The sequence below is a fragment of the Salmo trutta genome, chromosome 32, assembly GCF_901001165.1.
Source record: "Salmo trutta chromosome 32, fSalTru1.1, whole genome shotgun sequence".
NCBI lineage: Eukaryota > Metazoa > Chordata > Actinopteri > Salmoniformes > Salmonidae > Salmo > Salmo trutta.
Genome location: NC_042988.1, coordinates 5,496,414 through 5,512,053, shown reverse-complemented (window position 1 = coordinate 5,512,053; position 15,640 = coordinate 5,496,414). Strand labels below are relative to the sequence as shown.

At 44.6% G+C, this 15,640-nt stretch overlaps 1 protein-coding gene across 4 annotated transcripts; it reads left to right on the top strand.

The window, feature by feature from the left end:
- Positions 1-2,942: 2,942 nt before the first annotated feature.
- LOC115170878 (alpha-2-macroglobulin) lies at positions 2,943-15,434 on the top strand. 4 transcript variants are annotated; one of them, XM_029727222.1, is made up of 37 exons: positions 2,943-3,105; positions 3,993-4,080; positions 4,277-4,457; positions 4,833-4,989; positions 5,462-5,514; positions 5,876-5,896; positions 6,132-6,297; positions 6,394-6,478; positions 7,115-7,265; positions 7,357-7,477; positions 7,823-7,932; positions 8,036-8,209; positions 8,555-8,788; positions 9,137-9,203; positions 9,282-9,424; positions 9,535-9,684; positions 9,949-10,101; positions 10,267-10,354; positions 10,531-10,672; positions 10,908-11,133; positions 11,218-11,347; positions 11,426-11,547; positions 11,635-11,686; positions 11,764-11,847; positions 11,948-12,124; positions 12,464-12,539; positions 12,653-12,809; positions 12,874-12,948; positions 13,329-13,491; positions 13,662-13,852; positions 14,002-14,217; positions 14,340-14,464; positions 14,630-14,720; positions 14,798-14,866; positions 14,970-15,075; positions 15,147-15,206; positions 15,335-15,434. In XM_029727222.1, exons 2-36 carry the CDS (start codon positions 3,995-3,997, stop codon positions 15,191-15,193), a joined length of 4,389 nt encoding a protein of 1,462 aa, XP_029583082.1. In that variant the 5' UTR covers positions 2,943-3,105; positions 3,993-3,994; the 3' UTR covers positions 15,194-15,206; positions 15,335-15,434. The 4 variants fall into 4 exon arrangements, with proteins under 4 accessions (XP_029583082.1, XP_029583080.1, XP_029583081.1 ...); XM_029727220.1 differs by having other exon boundaries at positions 9,279-9,424; XM_029727221.1 differs by having other exon boundaries at positions 2,944-3,105; positions 9,279-9,424; positions 10,534-10,672.
- The last annotated feature ends 206 nt before the right edge of the window (positions 15,435-15,640 follow it).

Sequence of the window (15,640 nt, the reverse complement as noted above, 5' to 3'; positions counted from 1 at the left end):
CCCCCTCTCTCCACTGGGATTCTCTGCCTCTAACCCTATTACAGGGGCTGAGTCACTGGCTTACTGGTGCTGATGAAACAAAAATAGAACTGTTTGGCCATAATGACCATTGTCATGTTTGGAGGAAAAAGGGGGAGGCTTGCAAGCCGAAGAACACCATCCCAACCTTGAAGCACGGGGGTGGCAGCATCATGTTGTGGGGGTGCTTTGCTGCAGTAGGGACAGGTGCACTTCGCAAAATAGATGGCATCATGAGGAAGAAAATGATGTGGATATTTTGAAGCAACGTCTCAAGACATCAGTCAGGAAGTTAAAGCTTGGTCGCAAATGCGTCTTCCAAATGGACAATGACCCCAAGCATACTTCCAAAGTTGTGGCAAAATGGCTTAAGGAAAACAAAGTCAAGGTACTGGAGTGGCCATCACAAAGCCCTGACCTCAATCCTATAGAAAATGTGTGGGCAGAACTGAAAAAGCATGTGCGAGTAAGGAGGCCTACAAACCTGACTCAGTTACTCCAGCTCTGTCAGCAGGAATGGGCCAAAATTCACTCAACTTATTGTGGGAAGCTTGTGGAAGGCTATCTGAAATGTTTGACCCAAGTTAAACAATGTAAAGGCAATGCTAGCAAATACTAATTGAGTGTATGTAAACTTCTGACCCAATGGGAATGTGATGAAAGAAATAAAAGCTGAAAAAAATAATTCTCTACTATTATTCTGACATTTCACATTCCTAAAATAAAGTGGTGATCCTCACTGACCTAAGACAGGGAATTTTGACTAGGATTAAATGTCACAAATTGTGAAAAACTGAGTGTTTTAAATGTATTTGGCTAAGGTGTATGTCAAGTTCTGACTTCAACTGTATATTATTTTATTTTATTTTTTATTTCACCTTTATTTAACCAGGTAGGCTGATTGAGAACAAGTTCTCATTTACAACTGCGGCCTGGCAAAGATAAAGCAAAGCGGTGTGACACAGACAACAACACAGAGTTACACATGAAGTAAACAATAAAGAAGCCAATAACACAATAAAACAAGTCAATGACACAGTAGAAAAAAAAGAAAGTCTATATACAGTGTGTGCAAAAGGCATGAGGAGGTAGGAAATAAATAGGCCATAGGAGCGAATAATTACAATTTAGCAGATTAACACTGGAGTGATAAATGAGCATATGATGATGTGCAAGTAGAGATACTGGTGTGCAAAAGAGCAGAAAAGTAAATAAAATAAAAACAGTATGGGGATGAGGTAGATAGATTGGGTGGGCAATTTACAGATGGACTATGTACAGCTGCAGCGATCGGTTAGCTGTTTAAAGTTGGTGAGGGAAATAAAAGTCTCCAACTTCAGCGATTTTTGCAATTCGTTCCAGTCACTGGCAGCAGAGAACTGGAAGGAAAAGCAGCCAAAGAGGTGTTGGCTTTGAGGATGACCAGTGAGATAGACCTGCTGGAACGTGTGCTACGGGTGAGTGTTGCTATCGTGACCAGTGAACTGAGATAAGGCGGAGCTTTACCTAGCATAGACTTATAGATGACCTGGAGCCAGTGGGTCTGACGACGAATATGTAGTGAGGGCCAGCCGACTAGAGCATACAGGTCGCAGAGGTGGGTGGTATAAGGTGATTTGGTAACAAAACGGATGGCACTGTGATAGACTGCATCCAGTTTGCTGAGTAGAGTACTGGAAGCTATTTTGTAGATGACATGTTTTGTAGAGAAGACATGTCAAGGTTTTATTCATACTCATGTTCAAAGGAAGACATGGTGCAGTAAGGGTGTGTCTTCAGAAAGTATTCTCACCCCTTGACTTTTTCCACATGGTACAGCCTGAATTTAAAATGGATTACACTGAGATTTGTTTGGTCACTGGCCTACCCACAATACCCCATAATGTCAAAGTGGAATTGTTTTTTATTTATGTATTTTTTACAAATGAATTACAAATAAAAAGCTGAAATGTCTTGTCAATAAGTATTCAACCTCTTTGTTATGGCAAGCCTAAATAAGTTCAGGAGTAAAAATGTGCTTAACAAGTCACATAGGTTGGACTCACTGTGTGCAGTAATGACTACCTCATCTTTGTACCCCACACATAGAATTATCTGTAAGGTCCCTCAGTCGAGCAGTGAATTTCAAACACAGATACAACCACAAAAACTTGGGAGGTTTTCCAATGGCTCATAAAGTAGAGCAGATGGGTTGGTAGATGGGTGAAAATAAAAAGCAGATATTGAATATCCCTTTCAACATGGTGAAGTTATTAATTACACTTTGGATGGTGTGTTGATACACCCAGTCACTACAAAGATGCAGGCGTCCTTCCCAACTCAGTTGCCAGTGAGGAAGGAAGCTGCTCAGGGATTTTACCCTGAGGCCAATGGTGACTTTAAAACAGTTACAGAGTTGAATGGCTGTGATAGGAGGGGATTGATTCAATTATCTGTCCTGCGTCAAAACAAGGTCAAATCAAATCAAACTTTATTTGTCACATGCGCCGAATACAACAAGTGTAGACTTTACCGTGAAATGCTTACTTACAAGCCCTTAATTAACCAACAGTGCAGTTCAAGAAGAACATATTTACCAAGTAGACTATAATAAAAAGTAACACAATAAGAATAACAATAACGAGGCTATATACAGGGGGCACCGGTAACGAGCCCACAGGCTAGTTGAGGTAATCAACATGTAGGTGGGGGCGAAGTGACTAGCATAGGTAACAAACAAACAGCAAGTTGCAGCAGTGTACAAAAGCACGTGGAGTAATGATTTAGGAGTGTTCATATACATAGGCCTAAAAGGGTTTGGTCTATGTGCTTCAGCTGCCTTCCCAATGTTTGAAAATGCAAACATTTGATGGATAGAAAACATCTTGTAGACCTATGTTCCTGAATTACTGTACGCGCCATGCTGCCTTGTTGTTGACAACATGATCGAGCATTTGAAATGGCCGTTCAGTCTAATCGAACTCCCTGAATATCCAGCAGGTGCGAGCGCTTAGTAATTAGAAAAAAGTCCGGAACTAAGGATATTTATAGGGACATGACCGACGGGGGATATTTACTTTCGACTGAGTCCACAAACAATCCGCTGTGGTGAGTATGCCTGGGTCACAGGTGCTATAGCAACTTGTGGTGCAATCTTATACCCCAAACAACAGGTCCGCGATCAATTAACAAAAAAAGTTACTGCCTTGCATTTTTACTTACATCTGGTCTTTTACAGGCTATACCAAATGCAATGCGGAAGACATACTTTTGCAATCTGTGTTTGGCACCCACTTTCTAGACCGAGATACTATAACTCGGTCTAGAAGTAAAACGCTAACCTACGTGCAATTGAGCCTTTTTGCCGACCTGTGTCTGCAGCCTGGTGTCATTGACTATATGTAACATAATACATGTAAATCCGCGAGACTGAAATCCATATGGGAATGTTACGTTTAGTATTTTTACAGAAGACGGCTACTTAAGGCAAAAAGAGTGGCGGGGTGGGTGTAATAAAACTGAAGTATAACATTTGGGGTAAAAAGCAACTTCATTTACTTAGGTAAAAGGGTTAAGGTTAGCAAACATGCTAATTAACTTTACTCCTAATGTTTAGCCTAGATAATGTTAGCTACCTAGCTCATGTTGGCCACAACAAATTGTAATTTGTAAAATGTCAATTTTGCGTGGTTTTTAACACATCATACCAAATGGATGACGGGCATCCACAAATGTAAACAATGTAATATATCATACTTGAGTGTTTTGCGTATGAAATGGTCTGAGACCAGGTTGGTGCCTGTTTGGGGTTGCTTCTCCCTGTCTGGTGGCATGTCAGTGGGTGGCTGCTTCTGATAATGAATGGAATGCAAGGTTTGCAGTGCCCAGGAAAGAATTTTGAAATCGTATTGTTAGGTCTCTCTCTCTCTCTCTCTCTCTCTCCATGTAGGAATACTGGGTCATAACGGACTTGGTGGTTTATTTTTCTCCTTTAGTCATGGTTCTTCCTGGGCTTGAGGTTTGGAGATGGATACTCTTTGCCTGCATTCACTGGCTTTGTGTCTGTCAAGAGACTCCAAGACCGTAAGTAAATCTGCAGTCACAAGTTAGAATTGAATGGTCAGACTTGCTTGTCTCGGTTTAATGTTCTGTCAGCAGATTTAGAGCAATTTTTCATCTACCCTTTGTGCAGATCTTTATCCCCTCTGTATATTTATTTCACCTGGCTTTGTGTTTAGAGGTGTAGTGATTTTCCCGTTGCCGGGTGTGTTCTCTGTAGGGTTTACATGGTAGCCATTCCTGCAGTGATCCAGGCAGGCTCAGAGGCCAAGCTTTGTGCCAGCCTTCTGCAGCCCAACGAGACCCTGGTCATGACCATATCTCTGATGGCCGACGGGCAGAACAAAACACTTCTCCACGAGACTTCTGACCAAGAGTTTCACCGCTGTTTCCAGTTTCAGGTCAGCCCAGCACTGGTGGACATCTAGAGCCAGTCCAATAAGAGTGTACTGTACTTCTCAGCTTTGATGCATTGCTTAGGTTGTTTGTGCAATGCCAGCTTATTTTATGGGAAATGTCAATGTGGTGGCCTACCAGAACTTTTCTTCGGATTCAGGTTTTGATTGCATGCTAGTATATACTATCGAAACAACAATTTATATATGTAACTTACAGTACGCTGAGTGCATAATGTGATCCCTGCAGGAGTTACACGCTCTACCTTGAAGTTGCTAGTGGCACGCTCTTACCAGCTGGGCCACACGGCACCACATTTTAATGTCCTATGTTATCGGTCCGTTAGTTCACCGGTGTTGCTCTGTCTCGGTCTCTGACAGGCCCCTCATGTGAAGAGCGACGAAGTGCAGAACTTTAAGGTGGAGGTTCGAGGGGTAACATTTCTATCAACAGAGGAGAGAAGGGTCATGATCAAACCCTACGGCCCCATGACGTTCATCCAAACGGACAAACCAATCTACAACCCAGGACAAACGGGTAATATTAGAGCCAGTACACCTTTAGTCTGGTTGCTGAGAAACAACAGGACAATTGGCTGATGGTTTACTCCAGGGCTTTGAACTTTTTGGGCCCCTGACCCCATTTTGATATCAACAGCCTTCCACGACCCCACCATGTTCCCTTTGTTTATTTGAGGCTATAACTGTATTAGAAGGAAGTATTGTTTGAAATGCATCAGGCAATAATTGTGTAGAAAAGAACACTATCATTGCCGGCAATGCTCTTCCCCCAGTCTGGTCCTGTCCACTCTGCGTGGCTTATGAGGATTGTAGAGGGAAACGGTAGACATCTGAAGAGCCTCGTTGTTGAGGAATGTGGTGCAGATGCAGTAAACCCACTGGGTTCACTCAGGATGGAAATCCTCAACCAGTATTTCTGGGAATCCTTGGAATGTTGAGAAAGTTGTCTGAAATGATGCTTGTAATATTCTTATTGTGTTTGTCTACAGTGCATTTTAGAGTCGTCACCTTGGATACCAATTTTAGCCCTGTCAATCAGTTGGTGAGTTGGAAATATAATATTGAAAATAGTCTTTTAGGTCAGTCTCTACTATTTCAAACCCAAATACAGAAGTGTGGCAATACTGTGATGGCCATAGCAATCTGGTATTATGTAACACTATGTACAGCAATCAGCCAGCCAGGACATGGGGTTTCCATTCATGTTGGTCAGAATAGAATCATCTCTTCCTGAGATTGAATTGCCATTCCCAGTGCAAATGCTACATGTGATGTTTACGTTAAGCGACCAAGCCAATCACCTGTCTAGTTCCTGTGGTTGTAGACAGTTATGCTCCTCTGCTGTTTTGGAATTGGTGTTATTAATGAAACATGAACCCATCTCTTGTCTTTGCCCTTCACAGTACAACATTGTGGAACTTGAGGTAAGATCTTTGTTAGTCTAACTATATGTTGACTGTCAGTGTAAATACTGCAACATTATGACTCCCCCAGCTAGCTAGGTCCTCATTTCCACCTAGTGTAGAACGTAGCCAAATACTTCCAGTCAGCTTTGTGTGATCTGGGCCCCCTTGAGTAAATGCATGTTGCAGATAGAAATGTCATGAATAGAGCTGACTCCTTGTCCTGCTGAAGGTTCCCCTTCCTATGAACCAACAGGATGTTAATCACAACCGGATTGGACAGTGGGTCAACACTACATCCAGTGGCAACATTCTGCAGCTTTCTCACCCCCTGAACTCTGAAGCACCTGTAGGATCCTATACCATTGTAGTGTGGATTGGTGAAGAGAAAATCTACCACAACTTCAAAGTAGAAAAGTATGGTAGGTTGAGTTTCTCTTTCATGCTAGGTAATGTTGAATGGATGCATCACAATCCTGGAACGTTCTAGAGTTGACTGCTGTTCTTTTTCTCTGTAGTTTTGCCCAAGTTTGAGATCCAGATGAACCTCACTGACAAGATCAGCGTTGTTCAAGAAGAGTATGAAGTGAAAGTGTGTGCAGAGTGAGTAAACACTATTGGTGATTTGCAATGTATTGTAGTTAGTATTTAATTTACTTTCACATTTCAAAGTAAGGATTTGGATGTTTGAAAATACAAGTAAATCACATTTTATTGGTCGCAATATGTAACAATTTCACAAATATCTGAGGTATAGAATACAGTATATACATATGAGATGGTGTGACTAGTATTCCAATGATTTCAAGTCTGTAGGCAGCAGCCTCCGCTAGTACTGTAGCTTCATGTAGAAATTGTTATGCATTTGAGAATACTGAAATACACTTGTTTAAAATATAAATATGCTAATTGAAGACCTATAGTGCTACTGCTGCTACGATCCCTGAGATTTGTTAGTGGCATTTACATGAACAGCGGGTTCTTAGGTCATAAAGCGTCTCGGATTAGGATTGGTGTTCTAGGATCAGGTCCCACCCTGACATGTGACCTTGTTCATTATGATCTATAGTTAAAACTGATCCCATTCTGAGGCTCTATGAAGACAGGTCCAGATTCATTGACCATGTTAAATACGTGACTTAAAGCCTGCAGGAATGCACAAGCCTTTAGGTGTTATGTTTTTAATATGGTAACTGGATGTAGGAAATTGACACTTGTCTTGTTGTGAATTGAAATCAGATACACGTATGGGCAGCCTGTACCTGGTAAAGCAGGGGTGAAGTTGTGCCGTCCCTTGGTGGACAATGCAGTGATACCAATAACAATTGATGAGAGAAATCCACAAGGAGTTCCTGATTACACACCTCCATGCCACAAAGAGTCAATAGAGGTTTGTATGCTTTCCTATAACTAGTAGTGCTGTATTTACCAACGGATTACATTGAAATCTGTTTTTGTGTGGTTCTGCTTGCTTTTCCTAGATGGACCATACTGGCTGTGCTTCTTATGCCTTCAACTTGGCAATTTTCACAAAGAATGCAGGAGAGAAATTGCTGGGAGACGTGTTTAGTTTCCGTGCAGAAGTTCAGGAGGAGGGGACAGGCAAGTCCTCTATCACAATCATTATGAGATGCATCATGTCATTTACTCAATACAAACCCTTCATTTCACTTCAGCTGATGGCAATGTAACTATTGCCTGTTTCATTAGATCAGGGTTTCCTTAACTGTCCTGGGGCCCCCCCTGGGTTCACGTTTTGGTTTTTGCCCGAGCGCTACACGGCTGACTCAAATAACCATCTCGTAATGTAGTTTTGATGATTTGAATCAGCTGTTGTGCTAGGGCAAGAAACTACAAGGTGGGGGGGGGGGGCAATTAAGTTTCTGCATGGTGTTGGTACTGGTAATTGTGAAATATAGCATCCTATTATTTGTCTTCATTTGACAGGTATTACACTGTCAGAGGAAAAAAATGTAGAGCTCTCCTATGTGATTGGAGAATTCACATTTGTTGACACACCCCAAATCTATGAGCATGGATCAATTATCGAAGGCAAGGTAAGTCCAAATGGTGTTCCTGTTGACTTGTGGATGCTTTTTGTTTGTCCTGCTTCCTGAAGTACCAGTATGTGGTGTCACTTCATTCATACCTTTTCCTCAGATAAATGCTGTTCGCTTTAACAACACACCCATCTCTGACATGTTAGTCTACCTGTTTGAGGAGAAAGGCTGGTCCTCATATCTACGACTACAGAACCTAACCACGGACAGTCGTGGTATTGCCAGGTTCTCCGTCAACACAACCAGTATGCCCAAAGAGAATATTAACCTCGTAGTAAGTATGATTCCTTGTCGGTTTGAGACTTTATACTCCATGCCAGCGTTTCCCCGACTGTCCTAGTTTGTTGCCCTACGCAGCTGACTTCAAATAATGAACTCTTCATCAAGATTTGAATCAGCTGTGTAGTGTTAGGGGGGTCCCCAGGACAGTTGGGAAACGCTGCCCTAAGGCCATGACCCTAACATGCTGTGACCAAGATGGGCTAGGTGGAAGTAAGGTGGATCTGTTATTATATTGCTTCCCGTCATCCTGTCAGATCCCCACTGTATATAGGACGGGGTCTAGGGGTTGATTTAGGATTGGGCCTTTAGTTAGACTCTTCCTTTTGTTCCTTTCCAGGTGAGTGACACCCCACAAGTGGAGTACCCAGGATACAGGGTCCCCTATTTCAACAGAGGGCAACACGTCCTCTCACTGATCCAGCCCGCTGCCCCAGACAGTAAACCGTCCAGCTCCCTGGCTATTCAGAAGATGGAGAAACCACTGGCATGTGGGCAGGCAGTGTCAATCACCATCCGCTATGCCATCGTAGGGGAGACTGTCCCAAAGGGCTCTGTGGATGTCCTCTACCTGGTGAGTAGAACCAGGAACAACCTGCAAACCTCTCAAATGGCACCATATTTCCTAGTTGCACTCCTTTTGACCAGGATCATTTCAGACGTTGCCCCAGCCACACTTTCAAAGGAAGGATGTTCCTATACTGCACCAATACTCCTAATCAACCACGGTAACCCAACCTAGCTCATGTTACAAATTGGAATTCGTAGCCTATATGAAATGGATGATGGACATCCACTAATGAAAACATAACGTATCATACTAATTGGAGTCCTGGATTTGTTTACCATGTTACGTCTACCCCGTGAGTCCAGGTTGCAGTGGCTCCTCTGAGTTGCTGAGAACTGTTCCCTTTCCCTCCAGGCCTTATCCAGAGGGGTCATAGTTCAGCATGGACACATCAATGTTACTGTGCAGCAGGACAGTCCTGGTGAGTGAGTTTCATTAAGTGATTCTGACCGTTCTGGAAGGTGCTTGACGACAGTGACCTGCTCTTGCGTTGCAGTAGCTGAGGGTGACGTCACCTTGAAGTTGGCAGTGGTTCCAGAGATGGCACCGGTGGTTCAGCTCCTGGTGTACAGTATGCTACCCAGTGAGACTGTCATTGCCCACAGCATGAACTTCCCCACTGAGAAATGCTTCAGGAACAAGGTGTGTGTGTGTGCAGGAGTCTGTCATTGTTGCCACTTTATGAAAGGTGTCCAGTATTTCCATGCAGACTGTATCATACCTGGAGTAATGGTATCTGATGTGTATGCCAGGTGTTGGTGGCGTTCTCGCCCTCCAACGCTGTCCCAGGGGAGGAGAACACCCTGCGTCTCTCGGCCCAGCCCGGTTCCCTCTGTGGCCTCAGTGCTGTGGACCAGAGTGTTGGCATCATGGAGCCAGGGAAGAGGCTGGATGCTGACAAGGTAACGGAGCTCCTGAAGTGAACAACAGTGGTACCACCATACCTACAGTTTTGGTGGTGCTGGGAATACAACCAGTGACTACAGCAGACATGGAGTGGATCTGTTCACTGGTTATTTGGGGAGCTTTTATCAAATGTAATGAGACTCGTTCTCTGGCTGGAGAAACCAAAATTGAGTGTCCTTTTATTCAAGGGCAAGTAGTCGTCCCACTTTCAGTCCCCAATGAACAAGAGAATTTCAAGCCTCCCTTTTGTCCCATTCCAGATATTTGATTTGTTACCAGTCAAGGAGACGACCTATATTCCCTACGAGCTTGAAGATCCAGTAGCATGTTTACGTGTTAGACCAAGGAGATTCATAATGCCATACCCATATGGACCGTCTGAGGAGACAAATGATCCTTATGCAGTTTTTCAGGTAAATATTTCTGCCCTGTTTTGTCAACTTGAAGCCCCTTTTCTTTTTTTCTTTCTGGGAAGAATCAGTCCCCATACTGTTACAATGTGTTCATCTTCCACTGTTAAACTTAATAGAATGACAAACGGACATTTATTAATAATTAGTTGTTTCTGACATTTCTAGACACTGGGACTGAAGCTAGCGACTAACCTGGATATAAGAGTACCTTCCTGCCTCAGTTACCAGGGGAACCAGTACCGTCGCTCCTATGGTGAGATGTCCTTACCAACCCTTATTCTCATCATTGCCACAAGTCTTTAATGAACCTTGGGAAATGGATTACCTTTTGCTAGAATAACAAAGCCTGGTTAAACTGGTCTAAACACTCACTGAGCACAGCATTCAGTCCATTTTGAACTTGACAATAATGGGCATGTTTTGTGTTAGTAGTAGCTTACAGGCCTGGATCAGCGGGTCCTAGACTTGAAATGGCTGTGGCTGGTGGACTTGCCGCTCCACCTCCGCCACCCATACAGACGGTCCGTACATTCTTCCCTGAGACGTGGATTTGGGATCTTGTGGAAGTTGGGTAAGTGCTCTGCGCAGTGAGGCTGACCTCTGGTGAAAGCCCTCTTAGCTCTTGCCTCATATCAAAAGAGTAGATTAGGAACCTGAACCTCTAAACTGTAGGCCTTTGACCTCAATGGGTGTCCCTGGTTAGATAAAGCTTAAATGCATTTGTAACAACAAACGGTGTTGAAATGAGTCCTACTCCATTGTACACTTGGTGGCTTTCTGTTTGAACTCTGACCTCTGTATTCCAGGGAGTCTGGATCAGCAGATGTCCCCCTGACAGTCCCAGACACCATCACCACCTGGGAGACTGAGGTCTTCTGCCTGGCCCCCAGTGGCTTCGGTCTGGCTCCTCTGGTGGAGCTCACGGTCTTCCAGCCCTTCTTCCTGGAGCTCACCCTGCCCTACTCAGTCATCCGGGGAGAGCACTTTGAGCTGAAGGCCACCGTGTTTAATTACCTCTCCAAGTGCATCATGGTACGACAGTGCACCAGGATGGTTTCTTGAGTTGTATTGTTTTTGTCGTACCATGTTATCTTAGGACGTGTTCCTCTTTGGCAGGTTTCTGTGACTCCAGCTCTTTCCTCCGACTACACTCTCACACCTGTGCGTGATGTCCAGGACTCCTCCTCGTGCTTGTGTGCCAATGGACGAAAGACCTTCAGTTGGACAATGGCCCCCTCTGTCCTGGGTTAGTCTTCATTCAACTGTTGAAACGGCAGAATGGATGTCAACCTGAGTTGTGTAACCTGTGCTGTACTGTGTGTAGGGGTTTTGAACGTGTCCGTTAGTGCAGCGGCTGTCCAGTCCCACGCTGCGTGTGGCAACGGGGTTGTGAACGTACCGGAGAGAGGACGCGTTGACACAGTCACACGGAGCCTGCTGGTGAAGGTATGTAGTCTACTGCTGTTAGGTTGCACAGATGGTGTCTGGTGTAACTGCCTCTGAAAAGAATCCCTCTCCTCTCCTGTCCTCCAGGCTGAGGGAACAGAGAAGAGCCACACCTACAACTGGTTGCTGTGTCCTACTGGTCAGTAATGAATCAGCGTTGAATGTTCACGGTGGTTGATGTGATCATCTTCATTCAGCTTATCTTTGTGTCCACAGGAGAAGCTCTGACAGAGGAGGTGGAAGTACAACTCCCCCAGAATGTGGTGGATGGCTCTGCTAGGATTTCCCTCTCTGTTCTGGGTAAAATAAACCATTGTGTAGTGGTGGGAAGACAACCCTTCTCCAGTGCTGCTGTTTGCTAAAGAGGACAGTGTAACAGAAGTCCCTTGTTTCTCTGTAGGGGACATCCTGGGTCGGGCCCTCAACAACCTGGATGGACTGTTGCAGATGCCGTATGGGTGTGGGGAGCAGAATATGGCCCTGCTCTCCCCCAATATCTACATCCTGGAGTACCTGCGGAATACAAAGCAGCTCACGCCAGCCATCCTAGACAAGGCCACCAAGTTCCTCACTAGTGGTAGGAGAGTCCCTTAAAATCTGTCTTGATTAGACACCAAATCCACAAACCGGGCTGGATTTGTCCAACTAGAGGATTTAGTTTTCTATTCCAAACCATTTTAAAGTGTTTCTCCACGGTGTACCCTGCTGTCATGGTAACGATGGAGCTACATAACACATGGATTCCTACTGTCTCATAGTGCAGGACTCTCCAACCCTGGTCTAATAATTAGCTGGCTGAATGGGGTTAATTACAGCTTGGTTGGAGGGTAGCTCTCCATGAACAGGGTTGGAGAGCCCTGATATAGGGAGCAGAACAACCACTTGGTCACTGTTCATGCTAAAAACCCACCGGCAGGTTACCAAAGGCAGCTGAACTACAAGAATGCTGATGGTGCGTACAGCACGTTTGGACAAGGCTTGGGGAACACCTGGTGAGTACTTGGCTTGTTTTTCACCTACTGACAGTTGACATGTGATGTCATGACTTGGAGCTTGACGATATTATTATGTCAGGGCTTTTAAATGAATCCGGTTCTTTCTTCAGGCTGACTGCTTTTGTCTTGAGATCCTTTGGCAAAGCCCAGTCTTTCATCTATGTTGACCCGGCAACAATGGAGCAGTCCAAGACTTGGTTGGAACGTCAACAAGGCAAACATGGCTGTTTCAGAACTTTAGGGAAGCTCTTGAACAACAGAATGAAGGTATTTATATTGAAGGATGTTAAATGTGGCTAGATGCAGTTAGTCTTTTAACATTGTTTTCTAGGGTGGAGTGACGGATGAAGTCACACTGACGGCTTACATCACTGCTTCAATGCTGGAGCTCAACATGTCCGTGTCGGTAAGTAGCTTCACTCCACGTAACCGTTTCTCGCAAGTAATTTAGCCTCCTGTATGAAATCAACTGTCATGTAAAGATTCTACAATGACGTAGCCTATGAAATAACAAAGCAGATCTGAATCTGTTACTCCTGATATGTGCTCTAGCCTGGTCCCAGATCTGTTTGTATTGTCTGCTTTCACCTTTATTTTAAGAATCCCATTGAGACCAAGGCCTCTATCAGAGGCGCCCTGCATATACACAATTTATAATATTTACAAGGAAAAAATGATCCCTTTCCTCAGCAAAAAGCTGTCACTAATTGAATGGAACCCAGTCCAAACTGATCTGGGACCAGGCTGGCTTGTGTCTTAATGTGCTGCTGTTATTCTGTGCTCCAGGATCCTGTTGTGGACCACAGCTTGTCTTGCCTGAAGAACTCCACCAGTGATATGTCCAACACCTACGCTACTGCTCTGCTGGCCTACACCTTCACCCTGGCAGGTGACATGGAGACACGGGCCCGGCTTCTGCAGCACCTCGACACTATCTCATTTCAAGAGGGTGAGCTATATCCTGGTCCAAGATCTGTTAGTGCTGTCTTCCTAAAAGTGCAAACCTTTGTCCAATCAAACAGCCAAAGTTGATTTGGGGAGGTCACAACTTTGTTTCGTCTAGTCTGTATTAGGACGACTAAGCTAGTCCTTATCCTGACGTGGGTGTGTGCTCCTCAGGGGGTCTCCTGCACTGGTCCCAGTCCTCCTCGGAGACCTCACCCTCCCTGGAGGTGGAGATCAGCTCCTACGTTCTGCTGGCATCCCTCAGTGCCTCTTCTCGGTCTACCTCTGACCTGGGCTACGCCTCCCGCATCGTCAGGTGGCTGGTGAGGCAGCAGAACGCCTACGGAGGCTTCTCCTCCACACAGGTATACTTCCCAAACACCAGTGGTCTGAAATGGCACCCTGTGCACTAGTACAGGCAGAACTCTGTGTTCTTCATGTCTAACCTGGTGAGGCTCACTTCCACTGGTACAGAGCCTAGAAGGTATTATTGTCCTGTGGTCTGTATGTCTAGGACACCGTGGTGGCCCTCCAGGCCCTGGCTCTCTACTCCACCAGGGTGTTCAGTAGAGGAGGAGCCAGCACAGTGACGGTACGGTCTCCCAGTGGGGAACGGTGCCTCTTCCATGTGAACCAAAACAACAAGCTTCTGTACCAGGAGAGGGCGCTGCAGGACACAGAAGGGAAGTACAGCGTTGAAGTGAAGGGCAGTGCTTGTGCCTCAGTGCAGGTCAGTGAATACACATCTCTGCTCCCAGTCCTGTGGCGCAAGATGCGCTTTAATATACATTACAGGGAAGATGTTTGTATTTGGACAGGATGGTTTCCCTGACTTCCTCTTCTCTATCCCAGGTTGTGCTCCACTATAACGTCCCTACTCCTACCAGAAGCACAACGCTCAGTATCCAGGTGACTCCAGAGGTGGACTGCAACATCAAGTCTTTGAGACCCAGAGTCACGCTGAAGCTCCAGTCTCGGTAAGAATGAAGGACCCATTTGTATTAATTCTTTAAAATGTGTTATCTTGCAGAATGGGTTTGACCCAAATGAATCAGTGTCATTATACCTGTGTATAGGTTATTGACCTTCAGACCTCAAAGCATTTGATTATTAAAAGCAGTTGTCAATCATGTCTTTCTCAGATATCATGGAAAGGAGCTCACCACCAATATGATTATAGTGGATTTGAAAATGCTCTCTGGGTTTTCCCCAGATCCAGACTCTTTGGGGAGGGTGAGTTGTTGTGGTGTGGTCTTGCCTCATCGGTGTCCTTTTTTTGGCCATGCAATATCAATGACTTGTCTTCACAGCTGAGGGGTTCAAGTCAAGTGGATCGTGTTGATATCAAAGATGACCATGTGTTAATGTACCTGACGGAGGTGAGGTGGAAACCATTCACATGGCACTCCATATAATGGGCTTCATTTAAAAAGAATAGATTTTGCTGTATAATGAGCAATATGTTTGTTTTTCTCCCAACAGCTGACATCACTATTTCCTTTCCACATCACCCTGGACATCATACAGGAGCTCCCAGTACAGAATCTAAAGCCAGCGGTGGTCAAAATCTATGACTACTACCAGCCAAGTAAGTTGCTATTTCTCCCCCCCTCTTCTGAGGAACTTGTTTTCATTTACTCAGACTAACCTGTCTTACGGTTACAGGTGACCAGGCTGAGACAGAATACGTCTTCCCTTGCAAGTAGGGGTTCCAAGCTGGTGAGCTGTTTTAAATCTGGAATTATTGCTGACTCATATACTATACATGTAGTATAAATGATTTAGGGAGCCAGTCTTCCTTTAATCTAAATGCTGGTCATGTTGGTAATGGATTTGCTCCTCGACAGATGGAAGAAGATGACATTGAGGTCACACCTGCAATCCTTGAGACGTCTTTCAAGTGCTGAAGTAAAACTATGGAACTGGAAATAAAGTTTTTCATTAGAACCCTTTTCTGGAGCATTTTGTCACACTGATGAGCCTGGGGTACATTAAGCAATGTGATTGGGGGTACAGTAAACAGAGCAGCTCTCTGGAGGTCTAGTTTCCATCTGTGCTGTTAATCAGTGTAACTGTTTTACACAGCTTTGGGTTTTTGTTGTGAAGGCCTGGTTCTTCTAGTTCTCATCAGGGAATGGGCTCAGGACACATTA

What these genes read in the sequence shown, in the direction of transcription:
- LOC115170878 (XM_029727220.1), top strand. Translation starts at nt 3,995, where the DNA reads ATGGTTCTTCCTGGGCTTGAGGTTTGGAGATGGATACTCTTTGCCTGC. An exon ending in AGAGGCTGGATGCTGACAAG is followed by an intron (nt 9,685 to 9,948) that starts GTAACGGAGCTC and finishes GTCCCATTCCAG; the next exon opens with ATATTTGATTTGTTACCAGT. An exon ending in CAAGGCTTGGGGAACACCTG is followed by an intron (nt 12,540 to 12,652) that starts GTGAGTACTTGG and finishes TTCTTTCTTCAG; the next exon opens with GCTGACTGCTTTTGTCTTGA.